Source organism: Musca domestica, unplaced genomic scaffold (assembly GCF_030504385.1).
Source record: "Musca domestica strain aabys unplaced genomic scaffold, Musca_domestica.polishedcontigs.V.1.1 13, whole genome shotgun sequence".
In the NCBI taxonomy this organism is placed as follows: Eukaryota; Metazoa; Arthropoda; class Insecta; order Diptera; family Muscidae; genus Musca; species Musca domestica.
In genome coordinates this window covers 17,244,916-17,264,562 of record NW_026712172.1, presented here as the reverse complement: position 1 = coordinate 17,264,562, position 19,647 = coordinate 17,244,916, and the positions used below count along the sequence as shown (strand labels likewise).

General features: G+C 30.1%; 1 protein-coding gene across 1 annotated transcript in view; it reads right to left on the bottom strand.

Moving 5' to 3' along the window:
- Positions 1-19,647, bottom strand: part of LOC101896376 (potassium voltage-gated channel protein eag) — a 274,849-nt gene that overhangs the window by 85,400 nt on the left and 169,802 nt on the right. The window contains exon 4 of the mRNA XM_059118706.1: positions 9,950-10,062. Within this exon, the coding sequence (XP_058974689.1) occupies positions 9,950-10,062 (113 nt within the window). The remainder of the gene's footprint in view (positions 1-9,949; positions 10,063-19,647) is intronic.

Genomic DNA, 19,647 nt, shown 5'->3' with positions numbered 1-19,647 from the left:
TATTTGAAGTTCGTAATGAATACTACAGCCTATGATAGAAAATTGTCTAGGCAGGTCCACGTTTTGGTATAGCCCCCATATAATGGTACCCCCCGATAATCGGTATCTTGATGATTTTAGCGAAATTATTTACCGGAAATGTTTCAAATTTCGCATTTGAAGTTCGTAGTGGATACAACAGCTTAAGACTGAAAATTGTCTGTGTAGGTCCATCTCTTCGTAAAGCCCCCATATAACGGTACCTCCCGATATTCGGTATTTTAATGATTTTAGGGACATTTTTCACCAGAATTGTTTCAAATGTGATATATGAAGTTCGTAATGGATACCGCATCCAAGGACAGAAAATGAGCCACTTAGGTCCACGTCTTCGTATAGCCCCCCATATAATGGTAACTCTCGATATTGGGTAGTCTGAAGATTTTAGAGACATTATATACCGGAATCATTTCAAATTTTGTATTTGAAGTTCGTAATGCAGCCTATGCCAGAAAATTGTCTGGGCAGGTTCATGTTTTGGTATAGCCCCCATATAACGGTACCTGCCGATATTCGGTATTTTGATTTTATTGACATTATAACCGATTTTTTTAAGTTTCGCATTTGAATGTTGTAATGGCTTATGACAAATCTTAACTACGCAGGTTCATGTCGTCGTATAGACCCTAATATAATAGCTACATTCGGTATTTTTAAGATTTTAACAGAATTTTTAACGGATTTTACTGTTTTTGAGAATTGCCAAATTCGTTACAAATGGTGGAGGGTATTCAGGATTCGGCCCGGCCGAACTTACATCTTTTATATTTGTTTTTTTTTAATTTCTCGAAGCCCGGTAAAGAATTTTTTCAACGATCTTTGGGACAATCGAGATCGTGCATTTACGTGCAATTTTAAAGATTTTTTTTTTAATTTTTTTTTAAGGTCTCCCTGGGCGTATAATTTTTTGAAGAATTGTCTTAAGGATGCCTAGAGCTTGGATTTTTTTAAAAGACTTTAAGGGCTCCTTATTTTTTTATTTTTGATGGTTTTTTTAAGGATTCTCGGAACTATTGTCTTGGATATTTTTATTATTTTATTTTTTTAAATGGAATTTTTTCAAGGACCCTTGGAGAAATTATCGTGGATTTTTTATTTTTTAAATGGAAACTTTTTTCAAGAAGCCTTGGAGAAATTATCGTGGTTTTTTTTAATTTTTTTCAATGGAAATTTTTTCAAGTCTCTTGGAGTAATTATTTTTGATTTGTTTACTTTTTTAATTTTTATTTTTTTTAATGGAAATTTTTCAAGGACTTATGGAGCAATTATCGTGAACTTTTTATTTTCTAAATGGAAACTTTTTTCAAGAAGCATTGGAGATCTTTTTTTTTTTTTTTCTTAATGACAATTTTTTTAAGTCTCTTGGAGCAATTATTTTTGATTTTTTTTACTTTTTTTAAGTGGTTTTTTTTTTTCAAGGATCCTTGGAGGAATTATCATGTTTTTTTTTTAATTTTTTATATGGACAATTTTTTCAAAGACTCCTAGAGCGTGGATTTTTTAAATACTTTTTTTCAAGGCCTTGAGAGCTATATGAAGAATCCTCACAGCCCTCATCAGTGATTTTTTAAAGAACTTTTCCCAAAGATCGCCAAAACAATCTACGCGAATTTTTTAATGAACCTTTTTCTAGGGGCAATTTTTAAATTTTCTTTTCAAAAATTTATTCCTTGATATCCCACGCTTCCCCTTAAAGCTTTTGCAGATTTCCTGGACTACATTCCTCTTTTTGTCTTTTTGACATTTTTTTTTTAAATTTTGTTTTTATGTTCTCTTGCCAAAAACTTTTGTTTCACTTTTCAGTTTTGCTTCCACACTCTTTGAATTCTCCAGTTTCATTGGCATTCTGTGTTATTCTTCACATTCTCCTGCTTTTTTATTTCTTTTTTTTCGCTCTTGGTGTTGTTTTTTCTTGTGAGGTGGCATGCTTTTGTCAGTTGATATGATTTTTCAAAGTTGAGTTTGATATCTTGAAGTTTTTGAGATGTTTTTTTTTTTTTTTTTTTTGTCATTTTCTTTAAATATGATGAGGTTGGGGTATATCAAATTGTTTTCGGATTTTTTGTGAGTCCTTGTCAAAGGAAGGGAAATTACTTTTAAGGATCTCTATTGGATTTGTAACAAATCTCCTAGTATTTTGAAAGTCTCTTTAGAGGATTTTTTAAATATCTCGAGATCTATCAACGATTCTAAGATTATATATTTTTTTAAATAACTTCAAAGACACCTTGAGACATTATACATCTGTAGAAGAAGCCGGCTCAATTTTTCATATTAAAATCTTTTTAAATATTCATCCAATTGTCAAAATTTTATAGTTTTCTTGATTTCACATCTTTTTCTTTATTTCCTTTGCAATTATCTTCAGTTTTTTTAAAGTAAAACCTCATAATTTTGTGTATAACAGTTTTTATAAACTGTTATACATCGAAAAATGCATAAAAATCCTTTTAATTTTTCAATATTCTTAGTTTTCGTGTTTTTTTTTTTTAATTTTGACGAGTATAACAGTTAACTTTATAACTGTTATACAAATGAATTTTGTCAGAAATAAGAGAAAAAGACTTAACTATAAGTTATCGGCATTTTCCTAAGGCGTTGCATCACATTTCGGAGTATAACAGTTTTGACAAACTGTTATACCTTAGTAAAAATTGTATTTTTTTATGAAAAAAAAAAAAAAAATTAGACAGTGGTAAATCTTCATAAAATTTCTCCAAATTACTGCTGTAGGTTTTATATATGTACACTGGTGGCCAAAACTAAAGCAACTGAAATTAGAAGGGGAATGAATGCCCTGTAACTTTTTCAAAAATTAAGAAAATGAGAAAGTTTTTCTTGTTTTAAATTAGGTACTTTATTCACTTTTTAAAACCCTAAAACATAAAACCAAAATTCATTTTTATATAAAAAATAATGTTTGGTAAAGTCAATTAACCCGATTTTGGCTTGGACAAAACAAAAGCAACTCTGTTGTACATTCATATAACCGCTGCAATTTCAGTTGTTTTTACGTTGATATTTAACGCTTTTTGCTTCCTTCGACAATTTCGCTTGTCATAAATCCTTTTTGAGAAGTTTTTTACAACAGTATGTGTTTTTCTTTTCGTTTTTTAGGTACTGGCCAAAAAAATTTTAAAAATGGCTAGAAGCAAATACAGTACCTGAATAAAACAGCAAATTATCAGTGACTATCAAAACAGCATATCACAGAAAAATATTTCCGAGAAATATTTCATAAATATTTATGTGATTTCATAATTATTTCTGTATACTAAGTCGGTTTTTTGAAACTGGATCAGTAGTAACAGTCTATAACGGATGAAGGCCATGAAAAACTTCAGCCCGTACTGATCCACAAATTGTGAGAGAAATAAAAAACAACTATTTAAGAGTTCAACTGGATTGGTGAGAGAGCATTCATTGGATATAAGCTCGAGATCAGTGCATAGACGAGTAGTGGCAGCTGGTCTGCATGTCCGTAAAACATCAAAAAACCATTTATATCTGAAAAAATCAAAAAGGCTTTCGGAAACAATAATATTAAGTGGAATCAAGCTCAATGGAAAAAAACATTATTTCTGGGATGAGTCTACGTTTAATATTAAAGGCTCAGACGTGAAAAATTTTACGGTGAGAAGACCAAAAAATGAAGGACTCAAGCCGCAGTGTTGCAAAGGTACAGTGAAGCATGAGGGAGGGTCAAAAATGGCGTGGCGCTGTTTTTCTTTCTATGGACTTGGGCCTATCCATAAAATAAAGAACGTTGTGGATCGGTTTATTTACAAAGATGTATTGGACATCACGTTGTTCCCTTACGCAGAGTAAAATATTCGGCTGAATTGGGTGTTTCAGCATGACAATGATCCCAAACTTGTATCAAAACTTGTCAAATATTGGTTGCGGGAGTCAAAAATTCATGTTTTTTTATGGCCGGCACAATCACCTGACCTAAACGCCTTAGAAAACCTTTGGAGTATCGTAGATAGGAAGATCAAGAGAGATTCGGAAATAAATAAGCACAACATTTTCTAAAGAATTCGGGGTGCTTGGGAAAGCACACCCAAGGATCAAATTGAGCGTGTTATAGATGCAATACCTCGTATGTGTGCAGCTGCTATCAAAAATAATGGTTATGCTATCGACTTCTAGCCAAAATTTAATTATTTTAAAATAAAAAATCAAAAGTTGCTTTAGTTTTGACCAAGCAAAAATTGGGTCATTTTAGTTTTCCACATATTATTTGTCGTTCAAAATTATTTTTGTATTTTTATTTTTAGTTTCTTAAAAGTGAATTAAACCCCTCATTTAAAACTGGAAAAATAATTACGATTTATTTATTTTTGTAAAAGTTACAGGACATTTATTGTCTTTGCGATTTAAGTTGCTTTAGTTTTGGCCACCAGTGTATATTTGATGAATGTGAGCAGAGCCATATGCAGATATGTTCTCAAATATTATTCCGGATAGAAGGTTTTATAAACTGTTATACATCAAACCAGGTATAAAAATCCTTTTACTTTTTTTATATTCTTATTTTTTGTATTTTTTTAAATTTTGGTGAGTATAACAGTTAATTTTATAACTGTTATACAAATAAATTTGATCAGAAATCAGAAAAAAGATTTAACTTTAAGTTATCCGCATGTTCCCAAGGCATTACATCACATTTCGGAGTATAACAGTTTTGACAAACTGTTATACCTTAGTGAAAAATTGGATTTTTTTATAAAAAAGATTTAGACAGCGGTAAATCTTCATGAAATTACTCCAAATTACTTCTGTAGGTTTTTATACATATATTTGATGAATGTGGGCAGAGCCATAGGCAGGTATGTTCTCACATATTATTCTTGATAGAAGGTTTTATAAACTGTTATACATCATAAAATGCATAAAAATCCTTTTAATTTTTTTATATTTTTATTTTTTGTATTTTTTTTAAATTCTGATGAGTATAACAGTTAATTTTATAAGTGTTATACAAATAAATTTTATCAGAAATCAGAGAAAAAGACTTAACTTTAAGTTATCGGCATTTCCCTAAGGCGTTGCACCATATTTCGGAGTATAACAATTTTGACAAACTGTTATACATTAGTGAAAATGTAATTTATTTTATGAAAATATGTTAGACAGCGGTAAATGTTCATGAAATTACACAAAATTACTGCTGTAGGTTTTATATACAGATATTTGATGAAAGGGCAGATCCAGATACATATGTTCTCAAATATTATTCTTGATAGAAGGTTTTGTAAACTGTTATACATCACAAAATGCATAAGAATCCTTTAAATTTGTCAATATTCTTAGTTTTTGTATTTTTTTTAAATTTTGATGAGTATAACAGTTAATTTTATAACTGTTATACAAAAAATTTTATCAGAAATCAGAGAAAAAGACTTAGCTTTAAGTTGTCGGCATGTCCTCAAGGCGTTGCATCATATTTCAAAGTATAACAGTTTTTATGAAGTAAAACCTCAGTTTTTATAAACTGTTATACATCACAAAATGCATAAAAATCTTTTTAATTTTTTAATATTCTTCATTTTCGTATTTTTTTTTTTAAATTTTGGTGAGTATAACAGTTAATTTTATAACTGTTATACAAATAAATTATATTAGAAACCATTAAAAAAGAATTAACTTTAAGATGTCCGCATGTCCCCAAGGCATTATATCATATTTCGAAGTATAACAGTTTCTGACAAACTGTTATACCTCAGAGAAAAATATTTTTTTTAATAAAAAAATGTTAGACGGCTGAAAATCTTCATAAAATTAGTAAAATTTACTGCTGTAGGTTTTATATCTGTCGAAAGATTTGATGAATGTAGGTAGATGGGTTCATATGAATCCAAAGTTCCGAAATATTATTCTTGATTTGGAAAAAATATGCTACAACATTTTCCGGTGAAGTAGAATGCAGCTTCATTATACTCTCTTCCATTGAAAAAAGAAAATATTCTAACACATTTTTTTTTGTGAATACTATTTTATTCCTCTACCCCCTATTGTTGTTCCTTTTTTTCAATGCCAGAGTAGCAGTGGTGTTTGTAAAAACCATAAAAATAAATTGTTTGTGCAGTTTTTATGTTGCTGCAGTTTCAAAAAAATTTACAAACGTACACACTCACACACATACACATGTGTATTTGTGTATTTGTGTATGGCCCCATATACAGTTATTGTGTTGACTGAGTTAAGACTTTGGCACATTTGGTGGGGGATATGTACTGGCATTAATGTTTCAGATGGTGACAGTGGGACTTTTATTTGGGAAAAAGGTCATGATTTTAGTTCTATTTACATTTTATAACGAAAAACATAAATTTTTCGTTGTATAACAGTTTTGGTAAACCGTTATACATCAATAAAAGTGTCTTAAAACTCGTTATATGATCATATATTCATACTTACGATGATTTCCTATCATTTTTGGGTGTATAACAAGTTATTTTAAAACTGTTATACTGTTAAAAATGAACAGGAATGAACACAACATGCGCATAATGCAAATATTTGTCCATTTTATAGGGTATGACGACATATTTTTGTGTATAACAGTTTATACAAACTGTTATACATCAGTTAATGTGTCTTGAAACTCATTATATGGTCATATATTCATAATTTCGATGATTACCAATCATTTTTGGGGGTATTACAGTTATTTTTATAACTGTTATACTATTAAAACTTAACAAAAATGAACACAACATGTGTATGATGCAAATATTTGCCCATTTTATATCATATGACTATATATTTTTTGTGTATAACAGTTTTTTAAACTGTTATACACTTAAAAAAGTGTCTTTAAAATCATTATATGGTCATTTTTATACCCTCCACCTTGGAAAGGAGGGTATATTAACTTTGTCATTCCGTTTGTAACATCCCTAAATATTCGTTTTAGACCCCATAAAGTATATATATTCATAATCAGCATAAAATTCTAACTCGATTTAACGATGTCCGTCTGTCTGTCTGTCCGTCTGTCTGTCTGTCTGTCCGTCTGTCTGTCTGTTGAAATCACGATACAGCCCACATTATTTGACGTAGAGCTCCAAAATTTAGCAGAGCTATTTGCATTGTGTCTAGGATGGTTGGTATTGAAAATGAGATATATCGGTCCACGTTCTGGTATAGTCCCCATATAACGGTACCTCCCGATATTCGGTATTTTGATGATTTATGCCACATTTTTTCACGGATTTGTCTTAAAATTGGCATTTGTAGGTCATAGCGGGTCCCTGAGCGTGTGGCAAAACATTGCATGTATAGGTCCACGTTGTGGTATAGCCCCCATTTAAAGGTACCTCCCGATATTTAGTATTTTAGTTTTTTTTTACCACATTTTTTCAACGATTTGTCTAAAAATTGGTATTTGTGGGTCATAATGGTTTCCAGCTCCGGTGGCGGAACATTGCATGTATGGGTCCATAATTTGGTATAGTCCCCATATAACGGTACCTCCCGATATTCGGTATTTTGATGATTTATGCCACATTTTTTCACAGATTTGTCTTAAAATTGGTATTTGTAGGTCATAGCGGGTCCCTGAGCGTGTGGCAAAACATTGCATGTATAGGTCCACGTTGTGGTATAGCCCCCATTTAAAGGTACCTCCCGATATTTAGTATTTTATTTTTTTTTACCACATTTTTTCACGGATTTGTCTGAAAATCGGTATTTGTTGGTCATAATGGGTTCCAGCTCCGGTGGCGAAACATTGTAATTATAGGTCCACGTTTTGGTATAGCCCCCATATAACGGTACCTCCCGATATTCGGTAATTTGATGATTTTTGCCACATTTTTTCAGGGATTTGTTCGAAAATTGGTATTTGTTGGTCATAATTGGTTCAAGCTTCGGTGGCGAAACATTGCATGCATGGGTCCATGATTTGATATAGCCCCCATATAACGGTACCTCCCGATATTCGGTATTTTGATGGTTTTTGCCACATTTTTTCACTGATTTGTCTAAAAATTGGTATTTGTGGGTCATAATGGGTTCCAGCTCCGGTGGCGAAACATTGTAATTATAGGTCCACGTTTTGGTATAGCCCCCATATAACGGTACCTCCCCATAATCGGCATTTTAATGGTTTTTGCCACATTTCTTCTAATGTTTCTTTTACCCTAAGGTGGAGGGTATTAAAAGTTTGGCCCGGCCGAACTTAATGTTTTTTTACTTGTTGGGATTATAACAGTTAACTTTTTAACTGTTATACTAATAAAAATTAACACAACATGCGTATAAGGCATATATTTGTCCATTTTATGAGTATGACGACATATTTTTGTGTATAACAATTTTTATAAACTGTTATACATCAATAAAAGTGTCTTAAAACTCATTATATGGTCGTATATTTATATATAAGATCCATTCCACTCATTTTTTGGAGTATAACAGTTAACTTTATAACTGTTATACTAATAAAAATGGAAAGAAATGACACAACAAGTGTACAATGCAATTATTTGTCAATTTTTTAGGGTATGGCGACATATTTTTGTGTATAACAGTTGATACAAACTGTTATACATCAGTTAAAGTGTCCTAAATGATGATTTCTACCCATTTTTGGGAGTATAACAGTTAACTTTACACTTTTTTTGTCAATTTTTTTGGGTGTGATGACTTATTTTTTCTGTATAACAGTTTTTATAAACTGTTATAAATCAATAAAACTGTTTTAAAGCTATTTATATGGTCATATATTTATTATTTCAATGATTACCAATTATTTTTAGAAGTATAACAGTTAACTTTATAACTGTTATACTAACAAAAATGAACAGAAATTAACATGTAATGAATATAATACAAATATTTGTCGATTTTATAGGGTATGACGATATATTTTTTGTATAACAGTTTTTGCAAACTGTTATACATGAATAAAAGTGTTTTAAAACTCATTATATGGTCATATATTCATGCTTATCATGATTTGCAATCATTTTTGGGAGTATAACAGTTAACTTTATAACTGTTATACTAATAAAAATTAACAGAAATTAACATAAACTGCGAATAATCGGAATTTATATCGATATTATAGGGTATCACAACATATTTTTGTGTATAACAGTTTTTACAAACTGTTATAATTCAGCAAAAAAGTATAAAAATGGTGACCCAACAGTTCTTCTTAGTTTTGAGAAAATGGTACTTTTTCCTCTAAAAATTTAATTAAAATTTTAATGAAAAAAATGTTCTCTGAACTTTTCGTCCCACTGTTCACCATTTGGTGCAGTTCATGCTGTTGCATATTCAAGTATTTGCACAGACAATTTATGAGCCATATATACCAACTACGTATCCCATTCCCTCAACCATTCCACACTTTTCATAATACACCCTTTTGCTTTTCCTTTTGATGGCTTTAATATGTCCCATATGGCCGTAGGAATTCAAAATGTTTGGACTTTTAAAATCCAACCCACCCCCCCAGCTACGACCATAAACTCATGCCCATAACAACAAATCCCCTTGTCAAAGTGTAAAGCTACAACCCCTACAAACAGAAATTCTCTAGAATGGCATTTTAGAATCCTTTTGGTCTCAGGTGTCGTCAGAGAGCGAGATTAACGTAGAGAGCAAGAGAGAGAGAGAGGTAAAGAGTAGCAGCCAGCAATGGTGGGGAAAGCCACTAAAAGTAGGTTTATGAACAAAGCACTTACTAGGATTTTCAAATAAAAAATTCACTGGGTTCTAGGCTTTAGTTTTGCTTAGTTTCTACTTGCGAAAGCATAAAGATTTATGGCCAGGATAATTTACCTACTAATTTTTATTTATCAATATTTTTCAAGGAAACAAATGTTTAGCTGTTAAACAAAAATATATAGGGAAATTCTAAAAGGAAAGGACTCTGTTTTTTTTTTAAACTTACTATTCTTTTTATAGAGCAATATTTCAAATTGGTCCTGTTGTTGATTTTCCAGCGTATACTCCAAACGGGCCACTGTTTCTTTGTCTGTCAGCTCGCCATACATAAAGCCGCATCTGCAAATAGCCCATAGAGGACGGGAGAGAGTGAGGGAGAAAGAAAGAAAAAAACAACAATAAGTCAATACAATTACTTAAGAGCTCATTAACATTTTTTTTTAATTACATACACAAGTTCAGAATCAATAAAAACAAACTGGGGAAAAGGTCATGGGTGAAGTGGTTACAACAAATTGAATTAAAAATCTTGAATATAAATACGTTTTTAAACATCATTTTTCCTCCAAAATTTTTGAAACAATTTTTTCTATAAAAAAAAACGTTTCGTGGGACTGACTTAATTTTTTTTTCAAATATCAAGAGTACTGGATTTAAATAATATATATTTTTTCCAATTATCTCAGACGTGGATTATTAATTTTTTTCCAAATTTGAAAAGACGTGGATTTTTTAAACAATTTTTTCCAAATTTGAAAAGATTTTTTAAACAATCTTTTTCCAAATTTGAAAGGTCATGGATTTTTTAAAAATATTTTTTTTCCAAATTTGAAAAGACGTGGATTTTTTAAAAATATTTTTTTCCAAATTTGAAAAGACGTTGATTTTTTAAACATTTTTTTCCAAATTTGAAAAGACGTGGATTTTTCAAACAATTTTTTTTTCAAATTTGAAAAGACCTGAATTTTTTAAATAATTTTTTTTCCAAATTTGAAGAGACGTGGATTTTTTAAATAATTGTTCTTCCAAATTTGAAAAGACGCGGATTTTTTAAATAATTTTTCTTCCAAATTTGAAAAGACGTAATTTTTTTTATTTCAGAATTTGAAAAGACGTGATTTTTTTTATTTCAGAATTTGAAAAGACGTGGATTTTTTAAAAGTATTTCTTCCAAATTTGAAAAGTCGTGGATTTTTTAAATAATTTTTCTTGAAAATTTGAAAAGACGTAATTTTTTTTATTTCAGAATTTGAAAAGACGTGATTTTTTTTTTATTTCAGAATTTGAAAAGACGTGGATTTTTTAAACAATTTTTTTCCAAATTGGAACAGACGTGGATTTTTTAAAAGTATTTTTTCCAAATTGGAACAGACGTGGATTTTTTAAAAGTATTTTTTCCAAATTTGAAAAGACGTAATTTTTTTTATTTCAGAATTTGAAAAGACGTGATTTTTTATTTCAGAATTTGAAAAGACGTGGATTTTTTAAAAGTATTTCTTCCAAATTTGAAAAGACGTGGATTTTTTAAATAATTTTTCTTGCAAATTTGAAAAGACGTAATTTTTTTTATTTCAGAATTTGAAAAGACGTGGATTTTTTAAACAATTTTTTTCCAAATTGGAACAGACGTGGATTTTTTAAAAGTATTTTTTCCAAATTTGAAAAGACGTGATTTTTTTTCAAAATATATTTTTTCCTACCATCGATGGTCGTGAAATTATCAACAAATGTTGATTAAAAAAAAAAACCAATTATCAAGAGATGTTGAATTAAAAAAAATTCAATTATTAACAGACAAGGATTTAAAAAAATATTTATTTTTTTCCAATTGTCGAAAAATGGGAATTTTTTAAAAATATTTTTCCTAATTATCAACTGATGTGAAAGTAAAAAAAATCAATTATCTACAGACGAGGATTTTAAAAATATTTTTTTTTCAAATTATAAAAAATGCGAGTTTCTTAAAAATATTTTTAAAATTAATTAATCAACACGTGTGTTTTTTTTTTTTTTTTTTTTTTTTTTTTGCAAAAATTATATATTTCAGTGATCAAAAGACGTGTATTTCTTAAAAGCGTTTTTCCTAATTATCAACAGACGTGAACTTATTTCAAACAATATTTTCCCAATTATTAATAAACGTAGATTTAAAAGAATATTTTTTTTTCAAATTATCGAAAAATGTGAATTTTTAAAGTATATTTCCTAATAAACAATATTGGATTTTTTCAAAAAATATTTTTTCAAATGTCAAAAACGTGAATTTTATAAAAATATATTTTTCCAATGATCAACAGACGGGGATTTTTTAAAAAATATTTTTCGATAATTTCTTAAAAACATATTTCCAAATTATCAACATTCGAGGATTTTTTCAAAAATATATATTCTAATTACCAAAAGACGTGAATTTTTTAAAAACGGTTTTCCTAATTATCAGCAGACGTGAACTTATTTCAAACAATATTTTTTCCAATTATTAATAGACGTATTTTTTCAAATTATCAAAAACGGGAACTTTTTAAAATTATTTTTTCCAATAATCAAGAGACATGGATTTAAAAAAAAACTAATTATCAACAAAAGTGGACTTAAAAAATACATTTTTTCTAATTATCAAAAGACTTGAATTTTTTTAAAATATTTTTTCCAATAATCAACAGACGTGGTTTTTTAAAAAAATATTTTTTTCAATAATCAACAGACGTGGATTTTTAAAAAATATTTTTTCAATAATAAACAGACGTGGATTTTTAAAAAAAAATATTTTTTCAATATCCACGTCTGTTGATTATTGAAAAAATATTTTTTCAATAATCAACAGACGTGGATTTTAAAAAAAAATATTTTTTCAATAATCAACAGACGTGGATTTTTAAAAAAATATTTTTTCAATAATCAACAGACGTGGATTTTTAAAAAAATATTTTTTCAATAATAAAAAATCGTGGATTTTTTGAAAAAAAATATTTTTTCAATAATCAACACACGTGGATTTATTTTTTTAATCAATAAAAGACGTGGATTTTTATAAAAAATATATTTTTTCAATAATCAACAGACGTGGATTTATTTTTTTAATCAATAAAAGACGTGGATTTTTATAAAAAATATATTTTTTCAATAATCAACAGACGTGGATTTTTTAACAAATATTTTTCGAAATTTTTTTAAAAATATATTTACAAATTATCAGCATTCGTGGATTTTTTTTCAATCGATGATTTTTCTAATATCAACAGACATGGATTTGAAATAAAAATCCAAATATCAAAAAACGTGGATCTAAAAAAAAATAAAAAAAATCACTGAATCATGGAAAGTCAAAATGCCGTGATTTTTTTAATAAATAATTTTTCCAAATTTTAACAGCCTTTGATTTTTTATCAAAAGATTTGGATTTTTTTCAAAAAAAAAAAAAAAAAAAAAAAAATGTTTTTCCTATTATCAACAGACCTGGATTTATTTCAAATTATACACATGCGTGAATTTAAAAAATTCAATTAATAAAAAGGCGGGGATGTTTTTAAACAACTTTTTTTCCAATTGCTAACCGACATGGATTTTCTCCAAAAATATATTTTTCTATTATCAAGAGACGTGGATTTTTTAAATTAAATATTTTCCAATTATCAACTGTCATTTATTTATTTATTTATTTTTTTTTTTTTTGAAAAAAATATTTTTTCAAACATTAACAAATGTGAATTAAAAAAAAAATCATTTATTGACAAAGGTGGAATTTTTGTAAATTTTTCCAATTATTCACGAACGTTTTTGTTTTAAATTTTTTTCCATTTATCAACAAAAGTGAATTAAAAGTTTTATATATTTCCTATTTTCAAGGACCTTTTTTACCCTCCACCGTCTATCCGTCTGTGGAAATAACTCTAGCTTCCGAACGAAATGAAGTAGGTTGATAACAATTTTACTCAAATGTGTATTATATCTGCAGGACTTTTGTCATTGAAAATAGGCCATGTAGATCCACGTTTTGGTATAGCCCCCATACCTTCCGATATGCGGTATTTTGATGATTTAAGAGACATTATTCACCGGAAATGTTTCAACTTAGGTATTTGAAGTAAGGGATACTACACTTTTTTGTTATAGCCCCCATATAACGGCTCCTCCCGATATTGGTTATTTTGAGGATTTTAGCTGCCTTATTCACCGACTTTTTTTCAAGTTTCGTATTTGAATATTGTCTATGCAGGTCCACTGTTGAATAGACCCTAATATAAGGGATACATTCGGCATTTTTAAGATTTTAAGGGAATTTTTATGATTTTTTTTTCTAAGTTCCAAAATTCGAACTTAAAGCTTTTGTACTTTTTTTATAAAAATATCAGGACCACTGGATATATTTTTTTTCATGAAAAAATAAAAATCATTTTTAAAGGATTAAATTTTTTTAATTTATTAATTTTTGTGACCCATAAATTTCGACCTTTTGTACTTTTTTTTATAAAAATATCAGGACCACTGGACATATTTTTTTTCATGAAAAAATAAAAATCATTTTTAAAGGATTAAATTTTTTTAATTTATTAATTTTTGTGACCCATAAATTTCGACCTTTTGTACTTTTTTTTATAAAAATATCAGGACCACTGGACATATTTTTTTTTATGAAAAAATAAAAATCATTTTTAAAGGATTAAATTTTTTTAATTTATTAATTTTTGTGACCCATAAATTTCGACCATTTATTTTATATATTATTTTTTTTAATATGTTTTGTTGCCAACTGAATTCTCTTGTTTACTTTCATGTAAATAAATAAACAGCCCTCTCTCAAAAAAAAAAAAAAAAAAAAAATAGGAAATAAAAAGTTGCCGATATTTTTTAACAAAAAGAGTCCCACCAAAAACACAATACATATTTGTCATTGGACGCTTTTATTTTTTGTTTTTCTTTTTTTTTTTGTTCATTGTTGACAACAATGGCCATGATTAAAATGAACTATCAATAACCATATCAAGTGGACAAAAATGACCAGCTACTGCCAATATCAACAACGGCCAAAATTTGAATAATGGCAGCTTGTTTGTCATAATGTTGACAAACTGGTAGTGAAGTGGATTATTTTCTTTTTTTCGAAATTTTCTTTTGTTTATTACTATTATTATTTTTATTTGAGATATTTTTCAAGTTGAAATGAATATTTACAGGCCATTTGTAAAGAGGCTGTGGGTTAATATTTTCAATGGGCTACGGCAATTTCATTGGATAATTTTATTAGGAATTCATGAGGTACATAGTGGCGTATGAGTAGTCATTTCTTTAAAATGATACAAAAAATATTACGTATACGTATAGGAAAAAATATTGACAAGTAAAAAAGGTGTAAGTTCGGCTGGGCCGAACTGTGAATACCCTCCAACATTTGAAAATAATTTGAAAATTTTCAAAAAAAAAATAAATAAAATAAAATAAAATTCGTTAAAAATTTTGTTAAAATCTTAAAAATATCCAATGTATCAGTTATATTAGGGTCATACGACGACGTGGACCTGCATATGCAACTTTCTGTCATAGGCTGCAATATCCAATACGAACTTCAAATACAAAATTTGAAACAATTCTGGTGAAAAATGTCGCTAAAATCATCAAAATACCGAATATCGGGAGGTGCCGTTATATGGGGGCTATATGAAGACGTGGAGCCGCATACATTTTTTTTTTGTCATAGACTGTGGATCTGCACAGATAATTTTCTGTCATAGGGTGTAGCATCCATTACGAACTTAAAAAACCAAATTTGAAACAATTCCGGTGAATAATGTCTCTAAAATCGTCTAAATACGTAATATCGGGAGGAACCGTTATATGAGGGCTATACGAAGGTATGGACCTACATGGCCCATTTTCAATACCAAAAGTCCTGCAGGCATAATACGCATTTGATTAAAATTATTTCAACCTACTTCATTTCGTTCGGAAGCTGGAGTGATTTCCACAGGCGCACAGAGGGACGGACGGACCACGCCAAAATCGACCTAGAATTTTATGCTGATCAAGAATATACAGATTGAGATGAAAAAACTAAAACCAACCAAAAAAGTGGACAGAAGAAACCAGAAACATCAGCAGAAATGCTGCTGTTCGGGAAGTAAAGAAGCGACTTGATCGAAACCCGCGTCGCAGTGGCCGAAAATGAAAATTGGCTCGTGAGCTTAACATATCGCAATATTCCATTCGGTAAATATTGAAAAATGAGCTCGGGCTCGGGTAGAGCCATTGAAATTCCGAAAAGTGCAAGAACTTACACCGCTACAGAAAGAAAATAGACTCAAAAGAGCTAAAGAGTTGCTTCGCTTGGAGAGTGTGGTGAGTGGTGAACTGCCGAATTTGGTTTTCTCCGATGAGAAGACATTCGTTATCCAGCAGTTTGTAAACATACAAATTGATCGTGTTTACTTGCCAAAGAGATCAGATGAAAATGTGCGCACCTTCTGTTGGCCACCAGAACTAAAGCGCCGGCCATGGTGGTGATGGTGGTGCTGACATAACAGCCACTGGTGCTCTCCGCTAGTATTTATCGACCGTGGCATCAAAATAAATGCCGAATATTATTGCAAAAATATTCTGTAGGGTGTATTAAAGCCTTGAGCACGCAAACATTTTGGCCGCAGACCGTGGACATTCCAACAGGACTCAGCACCATCGCACTCAGCACTCGCCACCCAAGAATGGTTACATAATGAGGTTCCTCGCTTCATTTCCAGCATACAATGGCCGCCGAAATCTCCGGATACCAATCCGTTGTTCTATTGTGTCTGGAATATTTTGGAAAGCAAGGTTGGCACTAAAAAATACCAAAGTGTCGATCACCTCAAGCTAGCGCTTCGCCGGGAATGGGTCAAAATGCCGCAGAGCAACATTCGGGCAGCGTGTAACGGTTTCATTATCCGTTTGAAGTCCATAAAACGTGCCAAAGGTTACCAATTCGAACAAATCTAAACTTATTCTAAAATTTGATGCTAATTCCGACATTTTTGATTTCATTCAATAGAATTAAAAAAATGAAAATTATGGTGTTTGACTTTGTTGCAGTTTTTTTTTTTCTCACCTTGTATATTCAGGAATAAAAAACCTCTCCAAGTAAATTTAAAAATTTTCTGAATTTTGAAAAATAGTTCTTTCCTAAAAAAATAATTAAAATAAAATTTTCCCAAAAACACATCACAACAATTTCCACTCATGCAAAAACAAACCTGGGGAGGTATAAAAAAATATCTGCCCACAACAAAATAAATAAAAATAATACAAAATAGAAGGAAACAATGACAATTCGGTATTGTACGACAAGGTCTTAAACTAATGCCATTAAAAACTATACCCACAAAATTGCAATAACAACAAACACAACATCTAAAACAACCTAAAACAACATGGTTGACTGACACCGATGCCATGCCTTTTGTTTATTTGCCAAAGTTTATTTGAACTTTGTAAAACAACGGCGATGGCACGCGATTTCAGTGCCTAGATGGGGGTGGGGTGTTTGTAATACAAGTTTTTTAACATTATTTTTTGTTGATGTTGTTTTTAAGGTAAGAATTGTTATTTTATTTTTGGTGGAGGGTCTTCTTAGTGAAGGGGAATTGGGAAAACAAGATCGAAAATTCAATATTTATAGCCTGGGGTACTCTGGGGAAAAACTGCTGAATTTTAAAAACTTTTATAGAACCATACTTTTTTAATTTAAAAATTATTTTTTTTTAAATAATAATTTAATAATAATATTTTTTTGTAAATATGCATTATTGATATTTAAAAAAATGAAAAAAAATAATAATAATTAAAGAAAGAGGAGCAGTTCAAAAACCAAAAAAAGACAAAGCATGGGTTTCTCTTTAATTTAAAAATATTTATTTCTAATTTTTATACCCTCCACCATAGCATGGAGGGTATATTAATTTTGTCATTCCGTTTGTAAAACCTCGAAATATACATTTTAGGCCCCACTAAGTATATATATTTTTTGATCAGCATAAAATTCTATGTCGATTTAGCGATGTCCATCCTTTCGTCCTTCTGTGGAAATCACTCCAGCTTCCGAAGGAAAAGAGGTAAATTGATAAAATTTTACTCAAATGTATATTATGTCTGCAGGACTTTTGGTATTGGGAATGGGCTATACAGGTCCACGTCTTTGTATAGCTCTCATATAACAGTACCTCCGAATATTCGGTATTTTAAAGATTTTAGCGACATTATTTACCGGAATTATTTCAAATTTCATATCTAAAGTTCGTAACGGATACTACATATATATAGGTATAGCCCCCATATAACGGTACCTCCCGATATTCGGTATTTTGATAATTTTAGCGGCGTTATTACCCGGAATTGTTTCAAATTTGGCATTTGAAGTTCGTAATGGATACTACAGCCTAAGACAGAAAATTATCTGTGCAGGTCCAAGTCTTCGTGTAGCCCCCATATAACGGTACCCCCCGATATTCGGTATTTTGATGATTTTAGCGACATTGTTTACTGGAATCGTTTCAAATTTGGTGTTTGAAGTTCGTAATGAATACTACAGCCTAAGACAGAAAATTGCCTGTGCAGGTCCACGTCTTCATATAGCTCCCATATAACGGTACCTCCCGATATTCGGTATTTTGGCGATTTTAGGGATATTATATACCGGAATTATTTCAAATTTCGTAATTGAAGTTCCAAATGGGTACTACAGCCTATGACAAAAAATTGTCTGTGCAGGTCTACGTCTTCGTATAGCCCCCATATAACGGTACCTCCCGATATTCGGTATTTTGATGATTTTAGCGACGTTATTCACCACAATCGTTTCAAATTTTGTATTGGAAGATCTCAATAGGTACTGCAACCTTAGCAAAAAATTTGCGTATGCAGGTGTATGTCTCTGTATATCCCCCATATAACGGTTTTCCCGATATTCGGTATTTTGATGATTTTAACGACATTAATTACTGGAATCGTTTCAAATTTCGTAATTGAAGTTCGTAACGGGTACTAAAGCCTAAGACAGAAAATTGTCTGTGCGGGTGCACATCTTCGTATAGCCACCATATAACGGAACGCCCGATATTAGGTATATTGATGATTTTAGGACATTATATACCGGAATTATTTCAAATTTCGTAATTGAAGTTCGTAACATATAGTACAGCCTACGATAGAAAATTGTCTGTGCAGGTCCTCGTCTTCGTATAGCCCCAATACAACGGTACCTCCCCATATTCCGTATTTTAATGATTTTAGCTACATTATTCAACGATTTTTTCAAGTTTCGCATTTGAATATTGTAATGGCTTATGACAAAAGTGGCCTATGCAGGTCCACGTCGTCGTATAGAGCTTAATATAACGGCCACATTAGTTTAATAGAATTTTTAACGGATTTATTTTTTATTTATTTATTTATTATTATTATTAATATTTTTTTTTTTTTTTTTGAAAATTGCCGATTTCGTTCCAAATTGTGGAGAGTATTCAAAGTTCGGTCCGGCCAAACGTACAGCATTTTTACATGTTTTCCCTTAAAATTTTGTTCTCAAATTGTTTCCATAGAAACAACTAAAATCGGGTTCTTATTTCAAAATAAATCCTCATCTGTTGCCTTGGAAAATGTTAGAAAGCTCTTTCTTCCGAAGTGGTCCTTAGATACATCTGTTGATTTTATGAAAATAGTAAACCAAGGTTTTATGTGAAGAAAAAAAAAAGACTGAAGTCTAGTGATAACTTCAGTCTTTTTTTTTTTCTTCACAAAACAATATTTTTTATAAACACTATGCCCAGAGTTCCCTCAGTCTCACCCTCGAAATGCCCATTCCATTTCGAAAATAAAATATAAAGCCACAGCAAATAAATGCCGGGCTCGTAAATTTAGTTTATTTCGAATAGTTTTTTTTTTTTTTTTTTTTTTTTTTTT